General features: G+C 43.0%; 1 protein-coding gene across 1 annotated transcript; it reads right to left on the bottom strand.

Annotated features, from left to right (window-relative positions):
* Window positions 1–2,208: 2,208 nt before the first annotated feature.
* LOC125899779 (bone morphogenetic protein receptor type-2-like) lies at window positions 2,209–25,835 on the bottom strand. Its single transcript, XM_049594326.1, has 19 exons — window positions 25,554–25,835; window positions 24,023–24,195; window positions 17,628–17,816; window positions 17,341–17,550; window positions 16,996–17,103; window positions 16,755–16,846; window positions 15,903–16,136; window positions 14,642–14,756; window positions 13,029–13,189; window positions 12,797–12,944; window positions 12,412–12,548; window positions 11,842–11,978; window positions 11,558–11,750; window positions 11,369–11,468; window positions 10,942–11,021; window positions 10,718–10,840; window positions 9,928–10,125; window positions 8,486–9,641; window positions 2,209–8,308 (listed from the first exon to the last, which is right to left on the bottom strand). The coding sequence occupies exons 2-19, from the start codon at window positions 24,075–24,077 to the stop codon at window positions 7,986–7,988; spliced, it is 3,759 nt and encodes a 1,252-aa protein (XP_049450283.1). The 5' UTR covers window positions 24,078–24,195; window positions 25,554–25,835; the 3' UTR covers window positions 2,209–7,985.
* Between the last annotated feature and the right edge of the window lie 1,693 nt (window positions 25,836–27,528).

Genomic DNA, 27,528 nt, shown 5'->3' on the forward strand with positions numbered 1-27,528 from the left:
CCACTAAACTCCATTTACAAAATCTGACATTTTTGAACAAGGTGAACACAACTTGAAAGTAATAACTGTAAAAGAGTTTCTTCAAATTCAGGACAACAACAACTCCCATTCAGTGATGTTTAATAGATGGTCACACCAAACTTGTGTTTATAATAAACTAAAAGTACTACTGTATAACTTCAATTAGAAGCCCGAGCTATTATTTTCTTAAATCACTTTAGTCAACAGGCCAATATCTGGGACAGGCCTTTAATTCCTTTTCCACAAAACTGTCGCTCAGCAAAGATGGGAAATTGGATCCGATTGTTTATTTGAACCGGTATGAATAATACTAACTATTACTATACATCCAAACCACTTATAAAAAATGAACTACTTGGCAACCAGACCAGGCCTCTAATTGAGACATGCCTGTATTTGTAAAACTGTGTAGCCACATCAGGTTAGTAAAACGGACTAAGCTTTTGACTGAAGATTTTACGGTGCTTGTGCAGCAACATAGTACTAACAAATACTCTAAATTTAAAGTATTAATTGAAGCATATGATAGGCCAACTACAATCACCGCAAGTTCTACTTTCTCATTTACAGTAAGTTAGACAGTAGTGTTACATCAGACGATACAGCAGAAAACTTGTCTTAAATAAAAGACTCTGACACTTTGATCCTCTGCACTTTATTCAATGATGAACTTAAGTTTGTGATATTTGTTTTCCTCTACATGGATTTATAACATGTCGGGATGAAACTCTTTGTATGAACCATGATGGCTGATTTATAGGATTGTATAACATGCTTTGTGTGAATGCACAGAAACACTCTGTGTTAACAGCTGGAAGAATTGTGAATACAACACTAACAGGAGAGGTGGTAATTGGTCCCAATATGAAAGTGTACAATGTGCAGTGATGTGTACAGAGTATTTACACTACTGCAAAGTCCAAACTATCATACATACAAATGGATAACCAAAGAAATACACAATAGATTCAACAACAGACATGAAAATTCAAACATCCCAGAAGGACGTACAGCAGTTACATATTAAGTTTTGTTTTTTTTAAATCTACAATATACACTGTTAGGCGTGGCAGAGACTCCCCATCCTGCATCTGTACTGCACTGTCTGAAATATTATACAGTAGCTTGGATATGATCGAGCAGAGTTAGAAAACAGACATCAGAAATAATATAAATAGCATTTTAGTGGTGTGATGGTTCATGCAGGAGGCTAAATGTGGTTAAATCTGTTAGTCCTAAATGCATTAATACAGATGACATGTATTCATTTAGTGTTATGATAACAACTATAAGCTACAGTAAATGACTTTTAAAGGGTTAACCCACCATACAAACACTTTCTGGCACATTTTCAGTTTAAGATTGAAGTGAACAGATGTTGGCTCTTTTCACCCCGAACTCGTTAGCAAGAGGCTAAATGTGTTTCCAGACTCGAGACGACGCACATTTTAGAGGGGGTGCGATTGTATATTGAGTCAAAGCAAAGACACAACAAAAAGTTTGGTGTTCCTGCTGAGTCATGATATCCAGATTCACACATGCTCAAAGCATATGTTGAAATGTCATGCACTGACTGTGAAGTGAAAATGTGTTTCGTACTCGGCCTGAACGTACCTGAAGTTCTCCAGTCTGTCTCAGATACTGTAAAGTCTAAACGGTGAAAAGAAACTTCCAGAGCAGGGTTAACTAAACCAAAGTTAGACGTGCGTCTCAAATTGCATACTTCCGTACTACACAGGCAAATATTTTAAGTGCGCTAAGTGCGTTCACACTGCATAGTATGGGAAAGGCAGCATAGTTCTGGCGCTCTCAAAATGGTCCAAAAGTTGAGTGTAGAATGACGGGCACTTGTAACCCTCAACGGTTGCCATCTTTGTGGCGAAGCGGAAGCCAATTAGGGACAACATGGAGCCTGTTATTTATACATGTTTTTTGCACTACGTACCAATACTGTTGTCAAATAGAAGCCATCAGTAATGTTTGTTGGGTCCGTAGTGATTAGGTATCGCAAACAATAACGCGTTAGCCAACTTGCTCCTGGTTAGGGCAGCACATTTTAATCAGCACTGACACTGTGGCATAAGTTTGGTTTTTGTGTGGGTGAAGACAGAGGTGGAATGTTGGCCATACTGCTCCACTGTATATTTTCAATTCGCCCTTTAAAAACAAGATGAAGAAGAGGGGGTTAAAAAAAAAAAGCCATTGTCACCAGTAAGTGCAAAACGGCCCTGTTAGTTAAACATGTTTTTTCCAAGTACCAACACTCTTGTCGAAAAGAAGCTGCTGGTGATGTTTGTTGGGTCTGTGATGACTGTGAACATTGAGCTCGCAATTAGCTTACTAGCTAACGTTGGTATTCGCTGGTCAGCTAACTTGCTCCTAACTACGATGGCTCATTTTAATCAGCACTGACGTTGTGGCCTAAATTTGATTTCTGTGTCGATGGGAATAGTAGTCAAATGTTGGCGATAATGCTCCATCGTCTGTTTGCTATTTGCCGTTTAAAAACAAGATGAGGAAGAAGAGGCGGTAAAAAGGGAAAAAAAAAAAAAAGCCATGATCACCAGTAAGTGCAAAACAGCACTGTTATAATTTTTTCCCCAGTAGGTGCCAAAAGTGTTGACAAATATAAGCCACAGTAATGTTTGTTGAGTCTGTAATAATGTGGTACACTAGCTTGCTAGTCAAGGTTAGCTTTCGCTAGCTAGCGAACTTGCTCCTAGCTAAAGCAACACATTTTAATCAGCACTGATGTTGTGGTGTAAGTTTGGCTATAGTCAAATGTAATAATGCCGTTTGCAATTCGCCGTTTAAGCTGCAGCTTAAACTGCAGCATCCTCATGAGGACGCAGAAGAAGAAGAAGAGGCAGTTGAAAAAAAAGCCATGGTCACTTCTGGTAAGTGCAAAACGGCAGTGTGCGTCTTGAGACAACACTTCCTTGTTGAAATTAGTGCGCCACGCACATACATAGTGTACTACACTGACGTGTGCTTATGAAGGTATGTGATTTGAGACACAGTGGGTATATAAGGGCTAGCTAGACCTGGGCTAGTGCTGCACTCAAATGGGGTCATGTTTACTGTGTTCACGCGTTAAGGCTCCATATGGACCTCCTCGTTGTGAAATTCACAACCTTTTAAGTGGAAATGTTCTGAGTGCTCGTAATTTACTAGTTTGTATTCATAACTACCTATGTCATAAACAAGGGGTGGGTTGGTAAATCTGATCTGTCGCTCTACATGAATGTGAGAGCCCTGTTGTTCTAAGAAACAGAATGTTATATTTCTACACAAATTAGCGAACAGTTAAGCCCAGTCTGCGCCAGAGTACACTCCAGCACCCAAAGGAAGTATTTCCAAACCCACTCATTAGGCTCAGGAGTTCCATTTGAATGCAGCATAGGTAGATCAAGGCTAGCTAGATCATATAGGTTGTCCTTTGTTCCAGAAAGCAGCTAGCGCTGTGGTATAAAATACAGCCTTCAGTTTGTAGAGTTAGCATCCTAACCCAGTACGTTAGCCTTGGTTCAGTTAGCTCTGAACAGGGTCACACCTTCATCTGCCTTCACAAATTTACACGTAAAACACATAATAGTCATCCATATATACACGTTAGCATATCTAAAAACAGTACAAACAGTAGAAAATACAAAAGTAACAAAACAGAAATACATTTTAGAAAGCATTTGAAAATACAATGAAAGAAAAATAATACTATGACAAAACTAATCTGAAATTTAGGACAAACAGAAAAATAAGACATAATCTTAATATTTAAAAAAGTGCGTAATGCTTTCTAAATGTTAAGTGAACTTATTGTACTGTAGGTGCACATTAAAGGAGCAGTTATAGGTGTGTCACATACATTAACATTGAAAAGATTATAACTTGGCATTTATAAAATTATCCATTTAAAAAAAAAGAGAAATTAAACTGTGAAATGGCCATCATTTATTATAAAAAGAAACAAAACATAAATATAAAAAAGCAGAAAATGGAGCGAGCTTTAATTCAGTCCTCGTTCATAATCGAACACTCTATTTTTTTTGTTTGTTTAAAAATGCCTCACCAAACTCCATTAAAAAGATCTGACATTTTAAAAATGCTCTACTACGACTAAATGCATATACCTTGTTAATAATAACATAAAAATATAAATTTTAACATACTCGTACACAGAGCATCGCTTGTTTAGATTTAATTTGACTAAAAGTACAAATTTTCATCGTCTACAACATCTTGTGGATGATGAGGAGGCTGCGCCAGTTCACACTGTAGTTATAATGGAATAAAGTGCTGTGGATCATTTCTATGATACGTTTACTGGAACAACTGTGCACGTTGCCGACCCTTTGCTGCCTTTGAGGGCTCATGAGAAGGTGTCTGTAGGTTTACAGGAAAGTCTGAACATGAGCATTTTTCATTCACACTTTCAGTTACTTTCTAACAAACTTTCAGTCGCTGTTTGGCCATCAGACAAGCAATTGTAGCCATTTCATACCAAGCACATATTTTCATCGGAAAAATTAGCACAAAATTTCTAAAATATGACTTTGTGGGTTCTTACCAAGTGTGCACATCCCTGCAGAACATTCATATGGAGGTAAAAATATTCAGACAGACCTCAATTCCAGTGGATTTTCACCAATGAAATCCTTTGTTCCATCTAATGTTATACCTCCAAGTCACAAATTCAGGAATCCTCGGATAGCAGAGGAAAGACTCGCCCTACTCTCCCTATTTTCATTGTTTAGGTTTAGGTAAGAGGAGTGGGACTGGTTAGGGTTCGGGTAAGAATGTCAGGGTAAGGCAGTAAGGGTGCTTTCACACCTGCCCTGTTTGGTTCGGTTCAATCAAACTCAAGTTCGTTTGCCTCATTTCGGCAGCTTGTATCTGCGAACTAATTTTTTCGGTCATCACCCAAACACCATAGGTAAGTGTTGGGACGTAGATGGACCAGTAACTCGAAAGCTTTGCCTTCCCATTCAGCTCTCTCTTCACCACAATGGTGCGGCACAGCACCCGCATCACTGCAGGCACTGCACCAAATCGCTGATCCACCTCACGCTCCATTCTACCCTCACTCGTGAACAAATGTCGTAGACTGGCTCTGGAGACGTGTGCACAGTTGTCATGTGGAAAATCTGTGTGCAGATTTTCCATTTTCCTTCACTGCATTTTTGCATCACACTAGTGAGAAACGGCTTTAAGTCTGACATGTACTGAGGCCTTTAGATTCTTCCAGTGTTCCTAATAAACTCACTGTAGGATCGAGCCTGGTCCTGGAACTTTGGACGGTTGGTTACTAACAGTACAACATTTAAACAGAACAGCTTTGGAGTTGTTCGAAGGCGTATTTTGTCCATTGGATCAACTCTGTCGTTCTTCTGTCTCTTAAAACAGATTTTCCTCTCATCTCTCTTCATCTTCTGTTTGTCTTCAAATACATTTTAAATAATAGCAAGAAAACGTTTAGCCTACATCAGCATTGTTAAGTTACCTGAGGAGGTTGTACGTGGCCGAGGTTACACAGGTGACTGATGGAACATGGCTCATCTCACATTTCTTACACCAAATTTGTTTTTCTGTTCCACTTCCCTTCCAGCTCTAACATGGCGGTCACAGCAGATCTCACAAGGCAAACTACTTCATAAAAGAAAGTGCAAATTAGAAGAACAAAGATCCCCCAACAGTAATGTTGATTAATCTGCGCAAAATACACTGTCAACAGGCAGAGGAGTCACAAGCTGACTGCATAGCTAGAGTAAAGGTTTAAAGCAAATCATACAAACACTGTATAAAGACACAAAAAACACAAAGAGAAGAAGTTCCTAAATAAATGTCACCGTTACTACTGTAATTGCACGAGGTGTCCTTTATATGGTTTGTTAGTTCCCTAAATAATGCTAACTTTATTTAAAGTGCTTAAAAAATATGACTACTGGCCCCAGTCAACTCTGGTCACACTGACAAGCCACTGAATGCTTCTACTAGCCACAAGCTAAGTCATGGCAAGACCCCAAATGTCTACCAGAAAGGAGCTTCCTTAACATCACTATCAGGTCCTCAGTTCAATACCCACAAGCAAGTAGTAGTCACATCCACTAGCCACAAGACTAATCACAGCAGGATCCGTCTAGGAGTAACGGCATTCACCAGCAACAGGATTTTAAAGGTCCTGGGCAATACTCTCACTTTTATCAATAGCAACGCCCACTAGCCACGAGACTAGTCACAACAGGAGCTCTCTAGAAGCAACAGACTTCACCCATGACAGGTAGAGAATTGGAATTTTCAAGGCTTTGGAAAATTTCAGTTCTCAGATAGTGACTACTACCACTAGTCACTGTCCACATCTCCTAGCCACAGGTGAGCTCATAGGACCTCAAAAGTGTACCTAATACCCACATCCACGAGCAACTGATCACACCCACCAACCACAAGGCTAGTCCAAACAGGAGCTACATGTAAGGAGTCCCCTCACTTCACCAGCGACAGGATTTTGAAAGTTTTTGGGCACCATCGGCCACATGACATCACTGTCAAGACCTAAGGCAGGATCAGTGTGATATACATTAGCAGCCGGCCCCACATCCACCGACCACAGGACTAGTCACAACAGGAGCCATCTCAAAGTAACAGACTTCACCCACGACAGGTAGAGATTTAGGATTTTGAAGGCTTGAAGCCCCACAAGAGTCTACCAGAAACATACTTTTGTTACCCAAACACCAACAGAGATTTTTTAGCTCCTGTGCAATTTTGTCAGGTAAGATCAAGGCCACAACCACTAGCAACTGACAACATCCACCAACCACAAGGCTAGTTGCAAAAGGAGCCATTCATCTACAAGTAAAGGCATTTCCTTCCTTCACCATTGGCAGTAGTTTGAAGATCTTGGGCAATTTTAGTCCTCAGATAAGATCATCACCACCTCTGGCCACTACTGGCTGCACTCAAAATCCAAATAGTGGGTTATAGTAGTAGCTCAAATGTTTACAAGAAAAGAGCTTCCTTCACTCAACCATCAACTGAGATCTTTGGGCTCCTTTTTACCCAGGTAGGGTCAAGGTCCTACCTATAAACAACTGCACTAGCCCCAAGAGTAGCTGCAACTGGAGCCAAATTATCTAGAAGTTAGGGAATCCCTTCAGTTTATCAACAGCAATGCCCACAAGCCACAAGACCAGTCACAACAGGGGCCAATCCTCTAGAGGCAAGGGAGTCTCCACTCTTCACTAGTGGGACGATTTTGAAGATCTTGGGCAATTTTAGTCCTCAACACCACACCTGGCCACCACTGGCCACACCCAGTAGTATCACAATGACTCGCAGTAGGAACCCTAATGTTTACTAGAAAGGAACTTCCTTTGCCCAACCATCAACTGAGACCTTTGGGCTCTTTTTTACCCAGGTAGGGTCAAAGCCATACCTATAAACAACTGACCACACCAACTAGCTGCCAGACTAGCTGCAATTGGAGCCAATCTTCTAGATGTTAGGGAATCACCTTACCTCACCATTAACAACATATATAATTTGGACATCATGGGCATTTGCGCTACACAGGCAGGGTCAAAGTCTGAAGACAGATGGTCACAGGACTGAGCCTCTCAGTCAGCAATTCTTCAAAAAGTGTCCAGCTGAGTTAAGACAATGTAGATGCAACAAGAAATCCAAACACCGATTCGCTGTTAAGAAATGTCATGAACAGTTCTTATATTGTTTTGATGTCACATCCCAGGACTTCTGTCAAAAACCTTAAACAAATCAATGCAGCAGCCTGGGAGCTTTTTATCATGGTTCATTTCCTGTGCCTCAGACTTTGCATTAGTTTCAGTTCAGTGCTGGGGAGGCTGAACGATGCGGCATACAGTGATCTCCATTTTCCACAACAAAAGAGAAGGAAGACAAAGAAGTGAAAAAAAGAATCCACTCTCCTTTAGGAATACAAAAACAAAACTTTAGAAGCAGGTCATTCCATCAGGCTCGGAGGTTGTGGTCGCTGTGGCTCCGCCTCCGACCCAAAACACAGCCATGCTGGATTTTGACTGATTGATTTTGGGGATGCCAATGCTTCCTGCTCTATGAAGACCAGAAGTGAAATTGGTCTGGTTGCTGCTACTGCCACTGGTGTTGAACTGGAAGTCCGGGTCCAGAGCTGTATCCGTGGAAACAACCCATGAAGCTGGACGCCACTTTTTCAGAGTGTACGGAGTCTTGACACGACGTTTTATTTTCTCACCTGAACTGCTCAGACTGCCATTTTCTGTCAGAGAAGCATCATCTGAGGAGAAGGACAAAAGGAAAACATTAGAAAACAGACTGGTACATTCATACCTTTTAGAGATTTACAATAACAGGTACACAACACTGTATGAGTGGTATCATGTTGTTTTAGGAGCCAGTCAGGGCCAGTCAAATGACAATCAGTTCTTACACATTTAGGCTAATCTTTGCTCACCTGTGGAGATGCAGGATGAGGACAAGTCCAGGGAACAAGGACGCTCACGCCTCTTGGCTTTGGCCGGTCCCAGATCTAAGGCTGAACTTTGTAGAGCTGTAGGTTGTGGAGTTGGAGCTTCTGCAGGACCTTTGGTTTCTGAATTTTGATTTTCTGGAGCAGGATGCTTTAGGACTGGAGCCTCTGGATCTGAGGCTGGAGCTTTTAGGGCTTGACCTCCTGTGGTAAGGGATAGGGCATTTAAAATTAGGGCTTTTGAAGGTGTGGTTGAGATGGCCGGGTCTTGTGCTTGTGAAACTGAGGATCCTGGGACCTCTGAGACTAGCACTGGAGCTTTTGCTGAGCCAAAATCTGTATTTCTGTATCCCGATACCAGGGCAGTGGCAGCAGAGTTGACCAGATGATCCTCTGGGCTTCTGGTAGAGTCAGAGGTCTGTACTTTCTGAACACATGGGCCTGTATCTGATCCAGTGGGAGGGGCCTGTGGTGTTAGGTCATGGTCAGACGGATCTTGTCTCGCTTGACCAGAAAGTAGAATTTTATTTTCGAGACTTGAAACAGGAGTGGTGGATCCACTCAACTGCTGACTTGCTGGATGTGGCTCAGGTTTAGGAGTGCTGATGCCCCGTCCCTGACTGACCTCTAAACCAATCATCCTTCCAGGTTCATCCTCTAAACCCTGAATCTTAACGTCTGATCCCGGCGGTATCCTGTTGTTGTTGTTGTTGGAGTTTGAGCCTCGTCCTGAAATTATGTTTCCGGCTCGGGACTGATGATGAAGATGATGCAGATGTGGAGGCGGTTCACTCTCAGCAGGCGGCTGTTCTCTTCTCAGCAGTGGTTCATGTTCATCAGGACTGGAGTTGAGCAGGTTCATACGGTTGTCTTCTCCTCCCATTATCCCTCCCTCCATCTTCTCCTCCTCTTCCAGCTGGGGCCCTGCTGGATTTGTTCGACCTCCACCTATCATGCCATTCGTCACCAGGGTGGGGACACCCGCACTGTAGCCATCAGCGACCACCACTGTCGACTGGACTCGGCCTCCAGCTGCAACGCTGCCTCTTGTGCTGGTGTTATTAGTCACCGTGGTTACTGCATGGGGCTCTGCAGCTGTGGCGACTGTTACTGTGTTCATCTTAGCGACCCCAGTTTCCACCTGAAACACAAAACACCACTTCCATTACCAACATGCACGCTGATAGTTTTGATGAAGTTGGCCATAAAAGGGTCTGTTTACTCCAGGTGATGTCTGGGATCAAAATACACCCTGAACACCTTTCTTAGAAGACAGATGCACCTGCATGGCTGAAATACATCCAATATCCCTCAGAACATTGGGTACCACAACCAGCCCCTGCAATTGTCTCAGTGATGGTGACGAGGTCAACATAAAGTGACTGTCTGATAATCAGGTGTTGGATGGAGCATCAGTCCAACTGTACCTGTCTGTGGTTTGACTTGAACTTTCCCAGTTTGAGTCGAGAAGAGGCCGAGGAGGTTTTGGGGAGGAAGTGGAGGCTGGTGGGCCTCTGGGGTAGGTTCTGCTGTTTGGGGAGTGCATGGGTTGAGGAGGAGGGAGGGGTATCAACCCCACCAACACCCCCTCGTTCACCCTGAAGAGTCAACACAGGGTTGTTCACCTGGAGGAAGCACAGCAACAGATCTCCGGTTACGATTCAAGAGCAGCCAGAGAAGCAGTTTAGTGAAGTAACAGTAGTGCTGTAGTCAGGCAGAGTCAGTACTCCATATCTTCAAGGCAAGGTGCGCATGTCTTATTTTGTATGTAAATGTGTGTGAAGTTTTCTTTTTAATACGACGCACCATCTGAGGATGACACATCTGCAATTTCCTTATGATTTAATAACAATAAAGTTCTTGAATCTTGACCAAAATAACCCAGTACCAAGTAGTACTAAAAGTTGGCCAGTCAAATGATACCCACATTTAATCTTTTCATAACCAGATCTAGAAAAAAATGACTATTTGTATGATGCAGCCAATCACTGCAAACATTTTTCAATGTGCTGCAACATTTCATAAGCCCATGACTGCAAAAGCTACAAACCACACAGTGTGTGGTTTGGTGAAGTCAAACTCTGTGTACCTGACAGAGCTGGCAGTTCAGTGTTTTGAGATGGTGTCATTACAGGGTACTGGTACTGTAATTTTTTTAAACTGTATCCAGCTCTAGTTGTAGCATACTCCATCAATGTGTAGTAACAGTAGTAGTACCTCAGCAGTTTGTAGTATCTGATGGTACAGCAGGTTGGAAGTTTGTGGTTCTGTTGAACCGAACTGTTTCTGTGAATGTTCCATCAAGTTTTCATCTGAACTTTCCCTCAAGTTCTTATCAACCTGCAGAGACAATAGAGACAGACGTTGACACGTTGATTAATGTTGACAGACTGAACTTGGCTCAGAGAGGGAAAACTACATAAATAAGACAAAGTTCAGACCTCTTTGGGGTCCAGTTTGGTGGCCTCCAGGTCTTCTTCAGTGAGCTGTAGGCACACTGGGACACTGGGCACAGCGCCACCTGGAGGACAGCAGGGACATTTACAGCAATCACTGAAGACATATCCACAATATGACTGACCAACAGCTAACAGCAGTTGGCACAACACATCTGCTGGAAATCAGTGCCAACATTTGCAAGCTAGGCAAACTAGCTCTTACAGAGTGAAAGCTAGTTAGCTTAGCTTGTTAGCTTACATGTAGTGAGGGCAATAAAAACTCAACCTGCTGACAGTAAACACATGAAGGCTCATTCAAACACTAGATCTTCTTGTCTCAACTGCGATAAGTTCCAGTCAGTTATCAAAAGTTGACAGCTCATCTCCGGGCAACGCTGACTTTGTTGTCAGTCATGTGTGAGATACACACCTGTGTGTGTGGACTCAGAGATGGTGCAGAGGGTGGAGGCAGGTGTCGGGGCGGTGGTAGTCGACACATTGCTGTCAGAGCTGGACAAGCGGGCCTGACTCTGACGGACAGACAAACGGAGAATGACAGAGATAAATAACTGTGACAGAGGCTTGCTGGTTTACAGTGTCTCTCTGGTTGGACTGGTACCTGCGCCTGCTGCCGCTCGTAGTTGATGGAGTTTCTGTTCTTCTCAGCACCGTCTGCTCCACTCGTGGTTGTCCTGACAACTGATGACGGGTAGCCGTCTCCCTGGAGATTCTTGACCACGCCCACCTGAAGATCCTCAATGTAGGTGGAGGCGGAGCCAACCTGAGGAGGCCAGCCCCCCTGAGACAGGTTCCTGACAGAGAGAGAGAAAACTGATGTACTCCTTTATTTACTGTGTGTGTACCTGAGGTTGTGTACTCCAGTGTGTACTTGTGGTTGTGTACCTGTGGTTGTGTACTCCAGTGTGTGTACCCAGCAGTGTGAGTTCACATAGTCTCTCCTCTGCACACTGAGCGGTGAGTCGAGCTTCAGCGTCCTGATCCCAGCAGTCCTCCATCGTCTCCTTCAGGGAACGCAGCGCCTGAAGTACACAGACAGGAAAAGTATTACTGTCATTACATGATTAGTACTTTCACACAGTAATTAGGAAGTTCATTCATTGTGATCAAGGATTTACTGTAAATGAATTATTAAATGTGGAGAACGACCACTTCAAACATCATCAGTACGCTGCTGATTAAGACACTCCTCAGCAGTCAAACCAGATGAGAACCTGAAGTGAAACTAGACTGAAAGGTGAGAACAAGTTGGGACAGGTGAGAACAGGTAAAAGCTGATGAGGACAGACGACACAGTTGAAACAGGTAACAACAGGTGAGGACAGGTGAAATAGGTAAAAGCAGGTAAGGACGGGTAAAAAATGGTGAGGATGGGTGAAACAGGTATAAACAGGTGATAACAGGTGAGAACAAGTAAGAACAGGTGAAAACAGGTAAAAACAGGTGAGCACTGACCAGACTGTTCTCTTTCCAGGCTTCAGGGAATCTGGGTCTGAATTTCTCTCTGACGACGAGGATCTGCATCTCCTCGAAGGTCGGGTGATTCCCGAGCTCGGTCTGGAACGCCAGCTGGTACTCTGGTACTGCTTCACCTGAACACACACAGCAGGTACATTATACTGTCGTACTTTACTCATCTCAGTGAACAACTCCTTAAAGTATTTATAAATCAACTATGTTTTTATAACAGAGATCAAACTGTCTCTACCCGGAGGAGCCACATCAGTAACATGCTGCTCTAACACTGATGATCCACTATTAACCATCCAATAATATCACAGATCAGAAATCAGTCACAGGAGGCATTTTGTGTGTTGTGTTAGTTGTGTTGCAGTGTTACCTGGGAACAGGTGAGAACACCTCCTGAAGGTCTCCCAGTACAGCAGCCCCAGAGCATAAACATCCACCTGCTTCAGTGCAGACTCACAGTCCCGCAGGTTCAGAGCTCCGCCCAGAACCTCCGGAGCCATGTACCGCACTGTTCCCACCTGCCAGCACACACACAGGTAAACACCTCCGCCTAATATCACACCTGTCTTATCATCATCATCATCATCATCACATGACCTGACCTCAGATATGGCCATGGTGTCATCGTCTCCGGGGCGACAGGGCCGGCTTCCCGTCAGCCTCATGGACAGACCGAAGTCAGCGAGGACGCAGGACAGATCGGCTCGGACCAAAACGTTCCTGCTGGTCACATCTCTGTGGGCCACGGCTGGTTTATATTGGTCTGAGTAGAGACAGAGGACACACCAGTCTGGACCTGTCACATTCACCTGTTCAGAGGAGTGTTAGGATTCTGGAACATGATGAACCTGGTTCTATACAGGACCCAGTGTCCTGGTTTTTATCAGAGGCCTGCAGCTAACATATCCAGACCTTTAACACCAGGATGTGATGTTACATGTGTAACAGATCATCAGGAGACTAATGAACATGTTCAATAAAAAACAGTTTACATCCATGTCTGAAAACAAATATATATATATATATATATATATATATGTGTGTGTGTGTGTGTGTTTTATTAACTTCAGTTTCAGGTTGGTTTTTTTTGTCAAACAGGAGGAAATAGTTTTGATTGTCAGGGACTATTTTCAGCCGCGGATTAATCCATATTTGTAGTGAGTGTTAGTGTCAGCAGGACGGTGTGTGTGTAACTACAGAGTGTGTGTGTTTATGGTGAAACTACTTTTGTTTTATAATGGAAATCTGATTTTAGTCATGCTTTTCAGTGACTTCAGTTCTGTGAGTGTCCAGCTGGAGGAGCAGTGACGTCTGACTGACTGCTGTGATATAATGAACACCAGCAGCTCTGAGAGATGCGCACTAAATTGTCTTTACAAGTGCAGTCAGTCAACCAGTCAACCAGTCAACCTGTTAGTCAACCAGTCAACCTGTTAGTCAACGAGTCAGTCAACCTGTCAGTCAACCAGTGGGTCAACCAGTCAACGAATCAGTCAACCAGTGGGTCAACTAGTGGGTCAACCAGTCAACGAGTCAGTCAATGAGTCAGTCAACGAGTCAGTCAACCAGTCAGCCAGCCAGTATGTCAGTCAACCAGATAACCAGCCAGCCAACTAGTCAACCAGTCAACTAATCAGGAGGCCAGTCAGTCACCGACATGTTTAACATTCAGCAGCATCACTTTCTGCTAATAAGAAGACATGAAAGAGAATAAACACTCCTGACAGTAAAAAGAGACTGACTACAAAGACACAAACAGACGAACAGTATTTCTCCCAGAAAAAGCAGAATAATAATTATAAAACATTAATATGCTGGGTCCGTACCAAACAAACATGTTCTCATGTCTGGAAGATGATTCATAGGTTGGAGCATCTCTGTAGCTCCACAGTGTTTCACTTATAGTGACACATCTTACCTCATCACATCACAGCTCCTGTGAAATTACGATGTGTCTGTGATGCTGATAATATCTGGATTACCCTCCCCCCCCCCCTCCCACACACACACCATCCTGCCACATATGGCTCATGGATTAATCTGCCACTAAAAATAGTCCCCAACAATCAAAACTATTTCCTCTTGTTTGTTTAAAAAAACTATACTGAAATTAATTAAACATATGGATTTGTTAATTTAAAACTAAACACACACAAAGATGCAACAACAACAATATTAACAATAATAATAATAATAATAATAATAATAATCAAACCTCCTCTGTAGAGTTCAGTGTGCAGGAAGGCGAGTCCTCTGGTCACGCCGTGAGTCATCTTGCAGCAGGTGGACCAGTCCACTGTGTGGACAGACAGGTAGCGAGACAGACAGCCCTGAGACACACAGACAGAGATACAAAGAATTGTTTAAAGCAGTTTTTAAAAAAAGGTTCACTAACACTGAAAGATGCGGGTGTGACACTTTGAACATGTCTGCCTGCCAAATACATGTATGTGTGTGTGTGTGTGTGTGTGTGTGTGTGTGTGTGTGTGTGTGTGTTTGAACAGACAGTTAGCCGCTAATTACTGTCTGGCTGCTTCACAGGAATGCAGCAAACCAACAGACCAGACATCACATTGTTTGTGTCCATACATACTTGTACTACATAGTGAGGACCAAAACAAGTTTTTAACCAACAGAGTGAGGACATTTTGGCTGTTTTGGGGTTAAGACTTGGTTTGAATGTTCAGGTTTAGGTTAAGGGGAAAGGCTTTTAGTTGTGATTGTAGGATCAGGGGCGAGGGAATGTAGTCTGTCAATCAGGGTCCTCACTAAGACAGAAGTACAAGAATATATGTGTGTGTAAACAAACAGTGTGTGGTTATAAACAAGAGGTTGTAACTGTTTATGTGTCAGTTTGTGAATGTGAGATAAAGGATAATTTCATTCCGTGTGTGTGTGTGCGTGTGTGAGTGTTAGTGGCTCCACACAGGAAGTAAGACTGAAGGCGCCGTCTTCCAGCACAGTAACATAATTAGTAGAGTGTCAGACAGTGTGTAACCACACTGACTGTCTGCTGTCAGCGCCCCCTACAGGGTGCAGACTCAACTACAGCCACAACATGAACACACAGCGTCCTGATCGCTTATCTCAACATGTACAGGCCGAACTGGATGGGCATTTTCAAAGCCTGAAGCTACTAGAGCATGTTCCCAAAATGTTTCTGTAACTACAGGGTTATGATTCTTTAAATCCATGATTCAATTAGAATTTTGATTTTAATGTCAGGATTCGATTGGATTTTTGAATTAAGCTATTTTTTCAGTAATAACGACTATGGCGTTTTTGGATCATCGAGTGCTGATTGGTAAAGATCGGCAGGTCACTGGTTTTCTTCCCTGACAGCAGGAAGCAGCTCACATGGACTCCATATTAGACTCAATAAAGACAGAGTACGATGAATTAGTACGATAACTCAAACCGATGCAGTAAAGAAGAAGAACATCAGCCAGCCCTGGTTGGTTGGTGTGCTCACTTACATGGGGGTAGTACTCCATGACGATCAGGAACTCTGGTCGTCCGTCAGTTGTCGTCCTCTCGTCGGCGGTCAGGTAACGGGCGATGTTGTCGTGTTGCTGCAGCAGCGGCAGGCAGTAGATGGAGCGCTCGTTGGTGTAGTTCTGCCTGTTGGCTGAGCTGAACAGTTTGACGGCCACACAGCGCTCATTCAGACAGCCACGAAACACTGTGCCATAATGACCCCGACCAATCAGCTGCCAGGAGGGAAAGACGAGGGTCATTAGAGAGACAGAAAGACAGTGTGGTGTTCCTCAGGGCTCATATTTAGATCCTTTAACATATAAGTTTCATATGTTTAGACTTCAACAGATAAAACTGTCAGTCATCTATATACAGTAGGCTGAGTTTAACCAATGTACAGTGCAGCAACAATATACAAGACAAGGTATAAACATGTAGTGAAATAATATAAAGATGTAAATACAAGTACTGTATACGTAAATATATGTAGTGTAAATATAAATACAGGTAGTGTAAGTATAAATATGGGTTGTGTTGTGTTTATATACATTTAGTTTATACACTCAAACTGATCAAACAATAATTTCAAATATTCATATTAACTGTAATTAACTGTAGTCATTACATATGCTGTCTGTGTGGTTTCATTTCAACTGTCTGCCTCTTTTTAAAGGGACAGTCCATGTATTTACTACTACATTACTACAGACATATGTCAGTCGATTTACTATTGGATCCTTTTAAACTCCCAAACTGATTTCAGTATCACCTTCAAAAATTCAGTATATTGAACGTGTGTGTGTGTGTGTGTGTGTGTGTGTGTGTGTGTGTGTGTGCGTGTGTGTGTGTACCTCCAGTATTTTGAGATGATCCAGGTCGACAGAAGCGTCTGTGTTTGCAGCCTCCATCACATCCAGAGCTGACAGACTGTGTTTCTGCTTCCCTGTGAACACAAACAAACAAACACCCACACACACACACTTAGTATTCATTATTACCAATCACATACTGTGTGTCCTCACTGTGTGTGTGTGTGTGTGTGTGTGTGTGTGTGTGTGTGTGTGTGTGTAATCAGAGTGTGTGTGAGAGCACCTTTCATCATACGGTATCCCAGGAACAACGCCACGATGATGATTGCTGCTATGGCGACAGTTACCAGGGCAATGAGCGCTGTCTTCTCCCGCCTCAGGGGCTGGTGATCTGTGGGGTGATGATGTCAGCGTTAACATCACCGTTACATCATGACTCAGAGACAGGAAGGCAGTTCAGTTTGAAAACATGTGATGACACCACAGAAAATGAATAATAATTAGTTTGGTGAATGCAGCACTTTTACTGTAGGACATGAATACTTCTTCCAACCCTGGAATTTTCTGCCCAGCAACAACCCATACGAGGCTCGTGATTGGTCAGTGTTCAGTGTGACCACCGGCTCACCTGTCTGTCCGTCATCCCGCCCGTCATTCTTCATCAGCCTCAGGGCGGGGGTGTCGGCAGTGGGCGGGGCTTCTGTAAAGTTGGTGTTGCAGAGGTCTCGGCTGCAGCAGCAGAATCTGTAACTGCCGTTCTGGATCTGAGACGGCGGCGCTGTCACCATGCAACGGTCGTCACGACACTCCTGCTCGTGGCCAATGTGAGTCCAACAACCTGGAAGACAGGAAGCAGTTTGCATTTGGTTCAAAGTAAGATAACTCTGTGTGTGTGTGTGTGTGTGTGCGTGTCACCTTGCTTGACCAGCTGTATTTCCCCGTCGGGTCTCTTTTCCCACAGTCCAAAGCAGCGGGAGCCATGGATACAGCGAACCGTGCCATTCTCTCGTACCACTCTTCGCAGCTCATTGGTCGGTCCATTGTGAAGCTCCTCCCCCGGTACCTGGTCAGTGAAGGCACACTCTCTGTCCTCGGACTGCAGACCTGAACACACACACACATCTCTTCAGTTGTGGTGTAAATGACCACCAGAACACATCCTGATCACTCAGATCACTCGACGAGTCGGTCTGAGACATCTGACCACAAATCTTTTGTAGCACACTAACGTGTCCTGATGCGCCCCTGACAGAGACTACTTCAGCAGTGCTGGCCATGGTGATCGTTTTGGTGAAGTGATTTAGACCTGAACAATGTCCTGGCATTGTTCCTGAGCAGGAAGTCCATAAACACACACCCAGAGAGAAAGTAGCGTCTCTTCCAGTGGACACAGTGATGATAACAGATGATGATGTATTTTGTCATTGTGTGGAGTTGGAGACGAGAGAGGACAACACCGAGTCTCTGCCTCAGGCTGCTGTTGTTCTCCTATAAGAGGTCTATTAAACCAATGTCCCATCATCTCGTCTCTATAACCTCTCATGTCTCTCAGGACACTACAGTTTGATTTAAACAACAAAATGTCTGACCACATTGCGGCACTTGACTTTTTTAAAGGTATTAAAATTTGTATTTTTAGAATAGCACCACCTTGAGGTGAAATGCCATGCAATTAGATTCTGTCTCTTAAACAGAAAGTGTCATACAGTAAAGTTTACCTGTGTGTTTACATAAATATTTTACTTCCAGAGACTTACAGGGCTAGCTGGTAAGCTAATTGCTAACATGCTAGCACTAGTCAGTCTTTGGCTGGAATGCAGCATGCTAGGCCGGCTCAATAAACACAAAAGTCTGTTTGTGAGTGAGTGATGATGCCAGTGTTGGTGTTTGGCCATTGCTCTTTTGAAATGAACAGAGTGCTCCAGGAGTGAGTCCTACAACCCAGAAATAAGTTGGCATGTTAGCACTTCTTGTTCCCTCGTCTTGATGTCTGAAATAATGTCTGTGGTTAACACAAGCTGAAGAGACTTACACCTTTTGTTCTACAACATTAAATACCCCACTGTGAATTTTGAAGCTGTGTCTTATAAAAGCCGGTTGCAAACAAGTTGCTAAATGAGACTACAGAACGCCATCACGCCAAACACGACGTTACAACCTCTTTGTGTTGGCAACATAAATCATGTGACTGTTGTGTAGTTAATTTATAGCCCAGTGTCTGGTGATTGAATTTAGGTTTCAATAATCATAAAAGTGGTGTTCATTAGTGAAGATTAACTTGCTGAACAAAACGTTAAGTATCATAAATGTTTGTTTGTCACAGAGCGTATTGTCTGCGGTTACATGCTGTCATTCCGACATCCCACCATAACACTGTTCCGACATAATGCCATTCCAACATGCAAACGTCCCACCATTCCGACAAGGCTTTCCATATAAGGAAATGTGCGTTACTCAACAGGTGACTCCCTTCTTTCTGTTCATGCATTTTTCATGTTTTAAGACATGTGTACAGATGTGATACAGTCAATGAAAGCTTAATTAATAAACACAAAGTCTCGGCATCCGAAGGAGGAGATGCCTTGAACAGGAAGCAGGACGTGGTGGTTTTTTCTTGTTGCAACTTTAGAAAATTTTATCCAGGAAAAAAAGGCTTACAAACATGGACCAAAACGGCTCTATAATACGCACAAAAATCCAAAAGAAACGAAAGTTAACTAAAAAAGCAACTAAACAGCATAAGTGGTCAAAATTGGTGTTTTACGCATGCCTCTGTGCGTCTGGCACACGCGTCTTGGGGCTCTCCTACGTTGGTTTGTGGATGAAAGCTCCGCTCCAGCTGGCTGCTGTGACAGGACTTGCCCGAGTTATATTAATACCTGTATTTTGATATTTGACATTTCAGGAGATTTTGATAATAGATTATTAAAGTTGGTTTGCGAGGTTGTGGAGTTAGGGGCGTATTTGCGCCGGCATATCATTAGTGCAAAATCTTTAAAGGAATTGTTGGAAAGGCAGAATGTTTAAAAAAAAAAAAGGAATTCCGTCATTCCGACCATAGGAGAAAAAAAATTGTCGGAATGATGGGACATTTGATGGAAAATTAAGTGTTGTCATTTAGACAATTAGAGGCCCATGTCGGAGTGGTGGGATGTCGGAATGGACGTTGCCCACGATTGTCTGCAATACTCCAAAATCAACCAGGGAACCAGAGCAATGCTGACGTCAGCGTCAGACTACAGAAAAACGTCATACTTGGAACAGTGCGGTGACAGGCTAACAGAGCTGCCCTGTATTTTCTGTAGCCAGTGTAACATAATAGCATGGCAGCAATAGAAAGCTAGCTAGCTAACTAGCCAGCTACTACAAGAATAAAATTTAACAATTTAATTCTTCATCCACACTCGCTACAGAATGGGAGAGCACACTGCTGTCATCAGATGAGTGACAACCATGTTTGGCTCATTTTCTGTAACCACTGGAAAGTTAGCATGATAGAATGGCGGAATTAGCAAGCTAGCTAACTAGCCAGGGGTTCGGAGAAAAGAGAGGACCATCTCATTAGTTTGTCTGAGCTACAGCTGTGTCTGTACGACACAAGCTGTACATTTATTTTACCATTATTGACTATTTTGTTTAAAATGTTGGAAAAGGTGATGCCACTGACGACAAGATTCTTCTTTTGGTGATTGTTGCTAATACACTGTTTTACAAACTATTGTTATCAGTGGAACTTGTCTCATTTGGTTTTGACCAGGTCTTGTCTCCCTGTAGTGAACAGTTCACTCCTCCTCACATTTAGGTCTCAGGATTTTTATTCATTCAACAAAGAGTTCAGTTAGGGTTAGGGTTAGGTTAGAAAGCATGTTAGCTCAGTTGCTAACTGGGCTATAACTGTCCACAGTATTCTACCAGCTGTATCGTGAATGTACTTGTAAATCAAATCTGACGCTCTACACTAAAATGAGAGAGCTGTTGTTCGAAGAAACAGAGCGCTGTATTTCTGCATGATTAAAGAACTACATGAACTACGATTCATCACACTCCACTTAGCACTCTGCTGCTCTGAGAGAGTGGTGTTCGGAATAACCGAAGGGTACATTCAAACAACGCTCTGAATTTACTAACGTCACTCAGAGTGAGTGTTTCTGAATGCACCCTGTGAAATCCTCCTGTCTGCTCAGTGTATGTAAACCAGTTAATACCAGGTTAATACTGGTTAACAGTGTAACGAGCTCTGACACCATGTTGGATGCTGCCACCATCAATGCCTTTAAATGTCGAGTTTCTTTTATTTAAATGTCCCCCGGATGTTTTGATGTCTCACGTTACCATGGCAACCACAGCGCCCGCTCAGCCCACAGTTTTTGATGAACTACAACAACAAAGCAGCTTCACATACACACACACACACACACACACACACACACACACTAATACAGTGTAGTACAACTGCAGTCACGACAGACAAACACTCCGACAGAGATCAGGTGTATCTGCATCTGCTGTTTCTTTCTCTGTTTATCACAGTAAATGTGATTATTAACCCTTTACATGTTGATAACCCTGACACAAAATTTGCTCCAACAATAGGGGTTTATTCCTCCCCAGTGTCCGTAAACACAACACATTAAAACTGTGCTGCATTCGGGGTTTAATGAATATTAATTTAAGGTTGTCTGGTGTATCCATCCTCCATCTTCACTGCTGCTCCACCAATCTACTGTTCTCTGAGCCACGCCCCCTTAGTTACTGTTGCTAACGTGTCCATCTGAACATTCGAAAATGTTCCATAAAGAGTTTAGTTATAAAGGCGGCAGATTCACAGTAATTTATGGAGCATTTCACAGAAAAGTATGCCAAAAAATACTAAAAAGGTCAAAGTATAGTATAGCAAAAATTTTAATGAAAAATGTCACATAATAATATGCCAAGGAAATGTCATTCAAAATGTGACAGTATAGTGAGCCAAAACATTTCATCAAATATGCAGAAATTTTCAATGAATCATGTCGTCTCACAGTATGCCCCCTTAAATACTTTATAGTAAAGTATGCCAAAAATGTCATCAAATATTTCATAGCCTAGTATGACAAAACTTTTCATCAATATATTTTGCTCTACTATACCATGACTTTTTTGATTAAAGTTTTTGCCATACTTGATGGAAATGGAAACTTGACGCCAGAGTTGTAAATGATAACCATTGATTTTACAAAATAACAGATTCTATCTGCTGTAGCCAGCTAGCTACGGCCCCGATCATACAGAAAGCATTTTATTTTTCTATTTCATTTTGTGCTGCCAAAGTTAATGCATTGTGCTGTCATTTCAAACTCAACACTGTGTCTGTTTAAAAATAAAAGCTCATTATCATTTCAGTTTCAGTTCATTTTCTAAAAAGGCGCTTCAAATATAGCTCTGCCCTCTGTGGTGACACTTTACTACAACATTTCAGCTGGCACATGAACAGACACAGTGACTGAAATAATAGTAATAACAATAAAAATAGGACAAGAATAATCCGATGACATCACACACGTCGTGAAAGACGATTGGTGTAGACGATCGTATAGTCTGTCATGTCTGTCGGCCAAGTCACGGCACATTTTTATGACTCCACAATCACCTAATGTGACATAGTGACTGTTGGAACAGACAAAAATGGCGTGTAGTGTGAGCCTGGTATGAGAAATACAAAAAACTGACGTTCAGATAATCAAAAAACTTCCTGCTCTCCAGAAGATGAACCGATGATTGTATATAAAGATGGACGACACATCTAACACTAATCCCCACTGTTGAAAAATGAAGCCAAAATATCCCAGATATGGACGCCGCCATCTTAACATGGTGGGGTCATTTGGAGCCAGAGTCTGAGCAGTACTGGGTTCGCGCTGTCTGACCAGTCGTGAGTAGTGCCGTTGATCCCGAGCACACCGTCAAGCATGACATCACACCCCATATACATCAGCGTGATAAGAACTACCTAAAAAAATGATTCGATGTGTACTTTGAGTTTTAGTTTGGCCCCATCAGCTAACATGGAGGGGGCGGGGCTTAAGACCTTTACTGCAGCCAGGTGGCGCTCCAGATGTTTTGGCTTCATTTGCAGGAGATTTCAAGTCGTCCATCTTTATACACAGTCTACAGGATGTAAAGAGATGATGATTCGTCAGGACAGACTTGTGTACTGTCAGCAGGTCTCAGGTCTGTATAAAGTGTCTTTGTCCTATAAATCCTTCACTGAGGGGCGGGGGGGGGGGGGGTCGACGTCAGCTCTCAGGAATCTGACTGACCCTCCCCAAACTGAACTGGAGACAAACTCACTGTTTAGTCTGCTGTACACACACACGCACAATGACAGGAAGGTGGAATGTGTGTGCGTGTGTCTTATCACACGGATCACAACAAAAACACAAGAACTGACTCAGACTGGCTGACGACTGTGTGTGTGTGTGTGTGTGTGTGTGTTTATATAACACAGTCAGGATGTACGAGAGAGAGTGTGTGTGTGTGTGTGTGTGTGTGTGTGTGTGCGCATGTGTGCGCAATGAGTTAATTGCAGGAACAAATAATTAAGTGAACCAGCAGGAATGTGTGTGTGTTCCCATAACACACTCCACCCTGCTCTCTTAAATGTTCCAGTGAAATGAGAGCAGTGCATGATGGGAGCTGGGGTTCTTCAGCTCTGCTTTTATGCTGCGTTCCATTTACCTAGGAATGACGCCACAACTGAGTTTACCACGTTCAAGTACAAGTCAGAAAACCAAGATGCTGCAATAACAGTTCTAGCCAGGTTAGCCACCGTTAGCATACCAGCTGATTAGAACACATTAAGCAGGATTTATATATACTTAATTATTTAATTTAATTTCACAGATAAGAAACAATAAACTGTGAAGACAATAAAGCCTCCACAAAAATAGCATTTTAACTCTTGTGTGTGATTTATCCTAGCTTCATATGAGCAGAGGAAATCTACGCTAGTCGCTAGGCTAATTTATACAATGTAAAATGCCATAGGCTTGTGCTAATAACGTTAGCATGTTGTATTTATTGGATAAACATGTTTAGTATAAGACAGTTGTTTTGTCAGTGAACCTTGTGAGTTGTAATGGAGGATAATTTTGGTTACCTTAGTTAAATGTTGCTGTTGTCCCTGGCTTCATATGAGTAGAGGAAAAGTCTAGGCAAGCTAGGCTAACAGTTTACCTCTGCTTCCAGTCATTGTGCTAAGCTAGGCTAACTGAGCATGGGCTGTCTTAATGAATGATGTAAAGACGAGACACAGAAAAGTCTGAACTGACCGGAGATGGCAGGCAGCAGCAGGACGCACAGCAGACACACTGTTAATGAAGCCATGTTGGATCCAGCTCACAGGTTTGAGTCCCTGCAGACGTCACAGAAACACTGAAACAGCATCACTGATCCTGGGTCAGATTATCCTGAGGGAAACACACCCACAGCATCGCCTCCTCCTCTGAAAGAAAAAATACAGATGGAAAATACATTTTTAATTTTACTTTTTATCTTTAATTTACATGTTACAATCAGAATCATACATGGAATTTTCTTTGGAGTGTTGCTGCACAACATAAATATTTATCTATTAAGAAAAAATTAAATTAACAACAAAAGCAACTTTTTGAAAAAATCTAAGAGACGAGTAGCCTGGAAATCCAGACCCAAATCTAGAGAGATTTAGGGTCTGGCTATGAGTAATGCAAATGGCCCAACTCGAGGGGCGGCACCAAGCATGCATTTGTAAATATCACTGCATGCAATTGGATAACACTACGACCAATCAGAACAATACACGGGTGACGTATACGCTTAGCTACCAGCGGAGCTAACTGGTAGATTAGACTCTTGCCGTATCCGGTTGGCAAAACAGCAAAAACGTCCTTCTTGCAAAAGAAAGATTTGAGCGCCGTCTTCTGTTCCTCTTTTAGAGAAAAAACCAAGTCTAACTCATTCATTGTAGCGGCCAAAGCCGTTTCAAACAACTGGTGTTCATCCGTAGCCATCTTGCAATGTTTACTGACTGATTCCAGACTTCGTCGTCGCAGCGCTGTCGTCATCTATTTAGCTCGCCTCTGGCCCGCCTGTATCAGATACACCGATGTGATTGGTGCAGCTCGGTTTCATGGGCATAGGTAATGAGCATCATCACTGATTGCCAGAGTGACTCGCTGAGCAAATTCAAATTGGGTTAGACCCCAGCCACCCCTCTCCTCTGATAAATAAAGGACAGTCCCTAACTGATCACGTCAGTACCAGTGTTATTATAACAGACTTTATGTGATATTTATGCCTTAAAATAAAACTGTTATGATCTACTAATTCTCCAAAAACACCAACAGTCAGTCAGATGACTCAATATCGACCTTAATGTGTTTTATTACCTTTAATTTCTCAGAATATCTCAACAGATAAAACAACAGTGAGAGGATAATGTTGCATATTAACGTCATTTATTAAACCAATGATCAGTCTGATGACCTCATCAGCTGTGATGTTAATATTTCATCTCTGTGACCTTCATGATCCGTTTTTATAACACACCTGTGATACACCTGCACACACACACACACACACACACAGATTTACGATACGTGTGTGTGTGTGTGTGTGTGTGTGTGTGTGTGTGTGTGTGTGTGTGTGTGACCGATCAGATCACAGATATCATTATCGATCACCTGTGATGTTGGTCTGCAGGTAAATTTAACGGCGCGTTATTAAAGCTGAGAACAGAAGGGAGTGGCTCACACGCGCACACACATACACACACACACGTTAACGGTGTGTGTGCGTGAGAGAGATAAAAACGGTTCATACCGGGAGGATGACTCCGGCCGGCTCTGCAGGAGGAGATGAAGCAGCCTGTGTGTCTGTCTGTCTGTCTGTCCGTCTCCCTCTGTCTGTCTGTATTTCAGGCCTGTTCTGGCCCGGTTCAGTTCGGCTCAGCTCAGCTCGAAGCGGCTCGGCTCGGTTCGGTCCGGACTGTCCTCTTCAGGATGGATCCGGATCCAGCTGTAGGTTCCTCCTCAGCAGGATGAGAAAATCCGCAGAAACGGAGGTGCGCTCGGTTTGTCTGCACCACAAGGTCCGTCAGAGGCACGAGACCACCGCACACTGAGCTTCCGGAGGATACTGTCAGAATAAAAGCCCCGGAATCTAGCTATTTTTAACCAAAGATAATTCAGATAGAGTATACAGGGGGTGGTGTACAAAGTCAGTTTGTACTTGACAATAGACACTGTTATTATAAAACATACAGATATTAAAGAAGGATTTCACTGCTGTCCAAAACCTACAACTACCAGGATGCACTGCGCCACACTGGACCAATAAACACACCTGCTAGTTGGTGATGTAATACAAGCATGTCTGTTTTGACAGTGGGTGTATAGACCATAGACTGTATAAAAATATGGATGTAGTCACCATGATGTCACCCATTGGTTTCTGAGGAGCGGGTTTGAAGCTCAAAGTAGGTGGCTCTGGCCGTTGCCATTTTGGCAGTGCCTGACTCCGCCCAACTCTGGGCCAATCAAAAATGGGCAAAGAGGCAGGCCAAATGAAGCCTAGTTGCTTAAACATGCCCACCTCGCTAGAAGCTGCTAAGTTAGCTAAGGCTAACAAGCTAAGGCTAACACTACTTTGGCTAGCCCTGTGGTGTTGACTGCTCCCGCTCATGCTCCTGCTTGGTGCCAGCTCCCTCACGAAACAAAATATCCAAAATGCACAAACACAGCTGAGAGGTCAGGTTCAATGATTTGCAAATTAGCTGAGATGACGCCTAGCAGACAGCCAACGGCTAGTAAGCCACCCATGATGGCACCACCTGTTACCCAAAGTGACCATGCCCTTAGTTATGTGCAACTTAACCCTTAATAAAATATAAACAGATGAGTTATAAAAAAAAAAAATTTCACCCCCCGTACAGATGTCATGAAAGGGGAAATTAGCTATAGACACCAAAACCGTTTTTTGTACCAGGCTGTAAACATGTTTATTTCTGCTGTAAAGTTGAGCATTTTTAACATTTAACTGGGCTTTTGGAGCCTGCCTCAAGATTTTGGCACTTCCGCATTGGCTTCACTTGTCATCCCTGGAGGTTGCTGCTTGGTATAGACCCTTTCGTCTGAGTGGGCGGAAGTTCGCTGCGTAGATCAGCCTCTCATTGGGCGGAACGAGCCACCTGCTGAAGTCCCGCCCTACCACCTCCGGTTGTGTAGCAGTTTTCAACCGTTTTCAACACATCCTTTACTAACTTTTGCTGTGTTTGATCTTGCGGGGATGTAGCCATTTTTCTGCCATGGTTCGCGTCCTGTAGGCGATATTTTTGTGGGTGTGTGACACCAAAACCTGTTTCCCCCCGGCAATATTTTTGCAAGCGCACTGTTGCTATGGCACTGCCCAGAACGACTGTGATTGGTTGAAAGAAATACAAGCAGCCGGGGCGTTTTTTTCGCCAATCTCAAAGTGAGAGTCGGCCCAGCCAGACCTTTCTTTTCTTGAGAAAGGTCTGGTGAGCGAGACTATAGACCCTTTTACTGCTCGTAAACCAGATGATGTTTTTTGGTGGGCGGGGCTTAAATGGATGCAAAAAAAATCTCCACAGACATTTGCTAGCGCTAGCTAACAAGTTCTGTTTGCGTGTTTTAGACAATGTTTTGGACAATGGAGGAAGATATGATGAGAGTAGTGTGTTCAGAAATACTCATTCTGAGTGTCGAAGCGCACTCTGACACAAACTGAACTGTTTGTAAATTCAACAGGAAATACTTTTTTAGAATTTTTAAGCACT

The sequence above is a fragment of the Epinephelus fuscoguttatus genome, linkage group LG13 (genome assembly GCF_011397635.1).
Source record: "Epinephelus fuscoguttatus linkage group LG13, E.fuscoguttatus.final_Chr_v1".
Taxonomy (NCBI): Eukaryota; Metazoa; Chordata; class Actinopteri; order Perciformes; family Serranidae; genus Epinephelus; species Epinephelus fuscoguttatus.

What these genes read in the sequence shown, in the direction of transcription:
- LOC125899779 (XM_049594326.1), bottom strand. Translation starts at nt 24,077, where the DNA reads ATGGCTTCATTAACAGTGTGTCTGCTGTGCGTCCTGCTGCTGCCTGCC. An exon ending in CACTGAACTCTACAGAGGAG is followed by an intron (nt 13,190 to 14,641) that starts GTTTGATTATTA and finishes GTCTCTACTCAG; the next exon opens with ACCAATATAAACCAGCCGTG. An exon ending in TCAAGTCAAACCACAGACAG is followed by an intron (nt 9,642 to 9,927) that starts GTACAGTTGGAC and finishes TTTGTGTTTCAG; the next exon opens with GTGGAAACTGGGGTCGCTAA.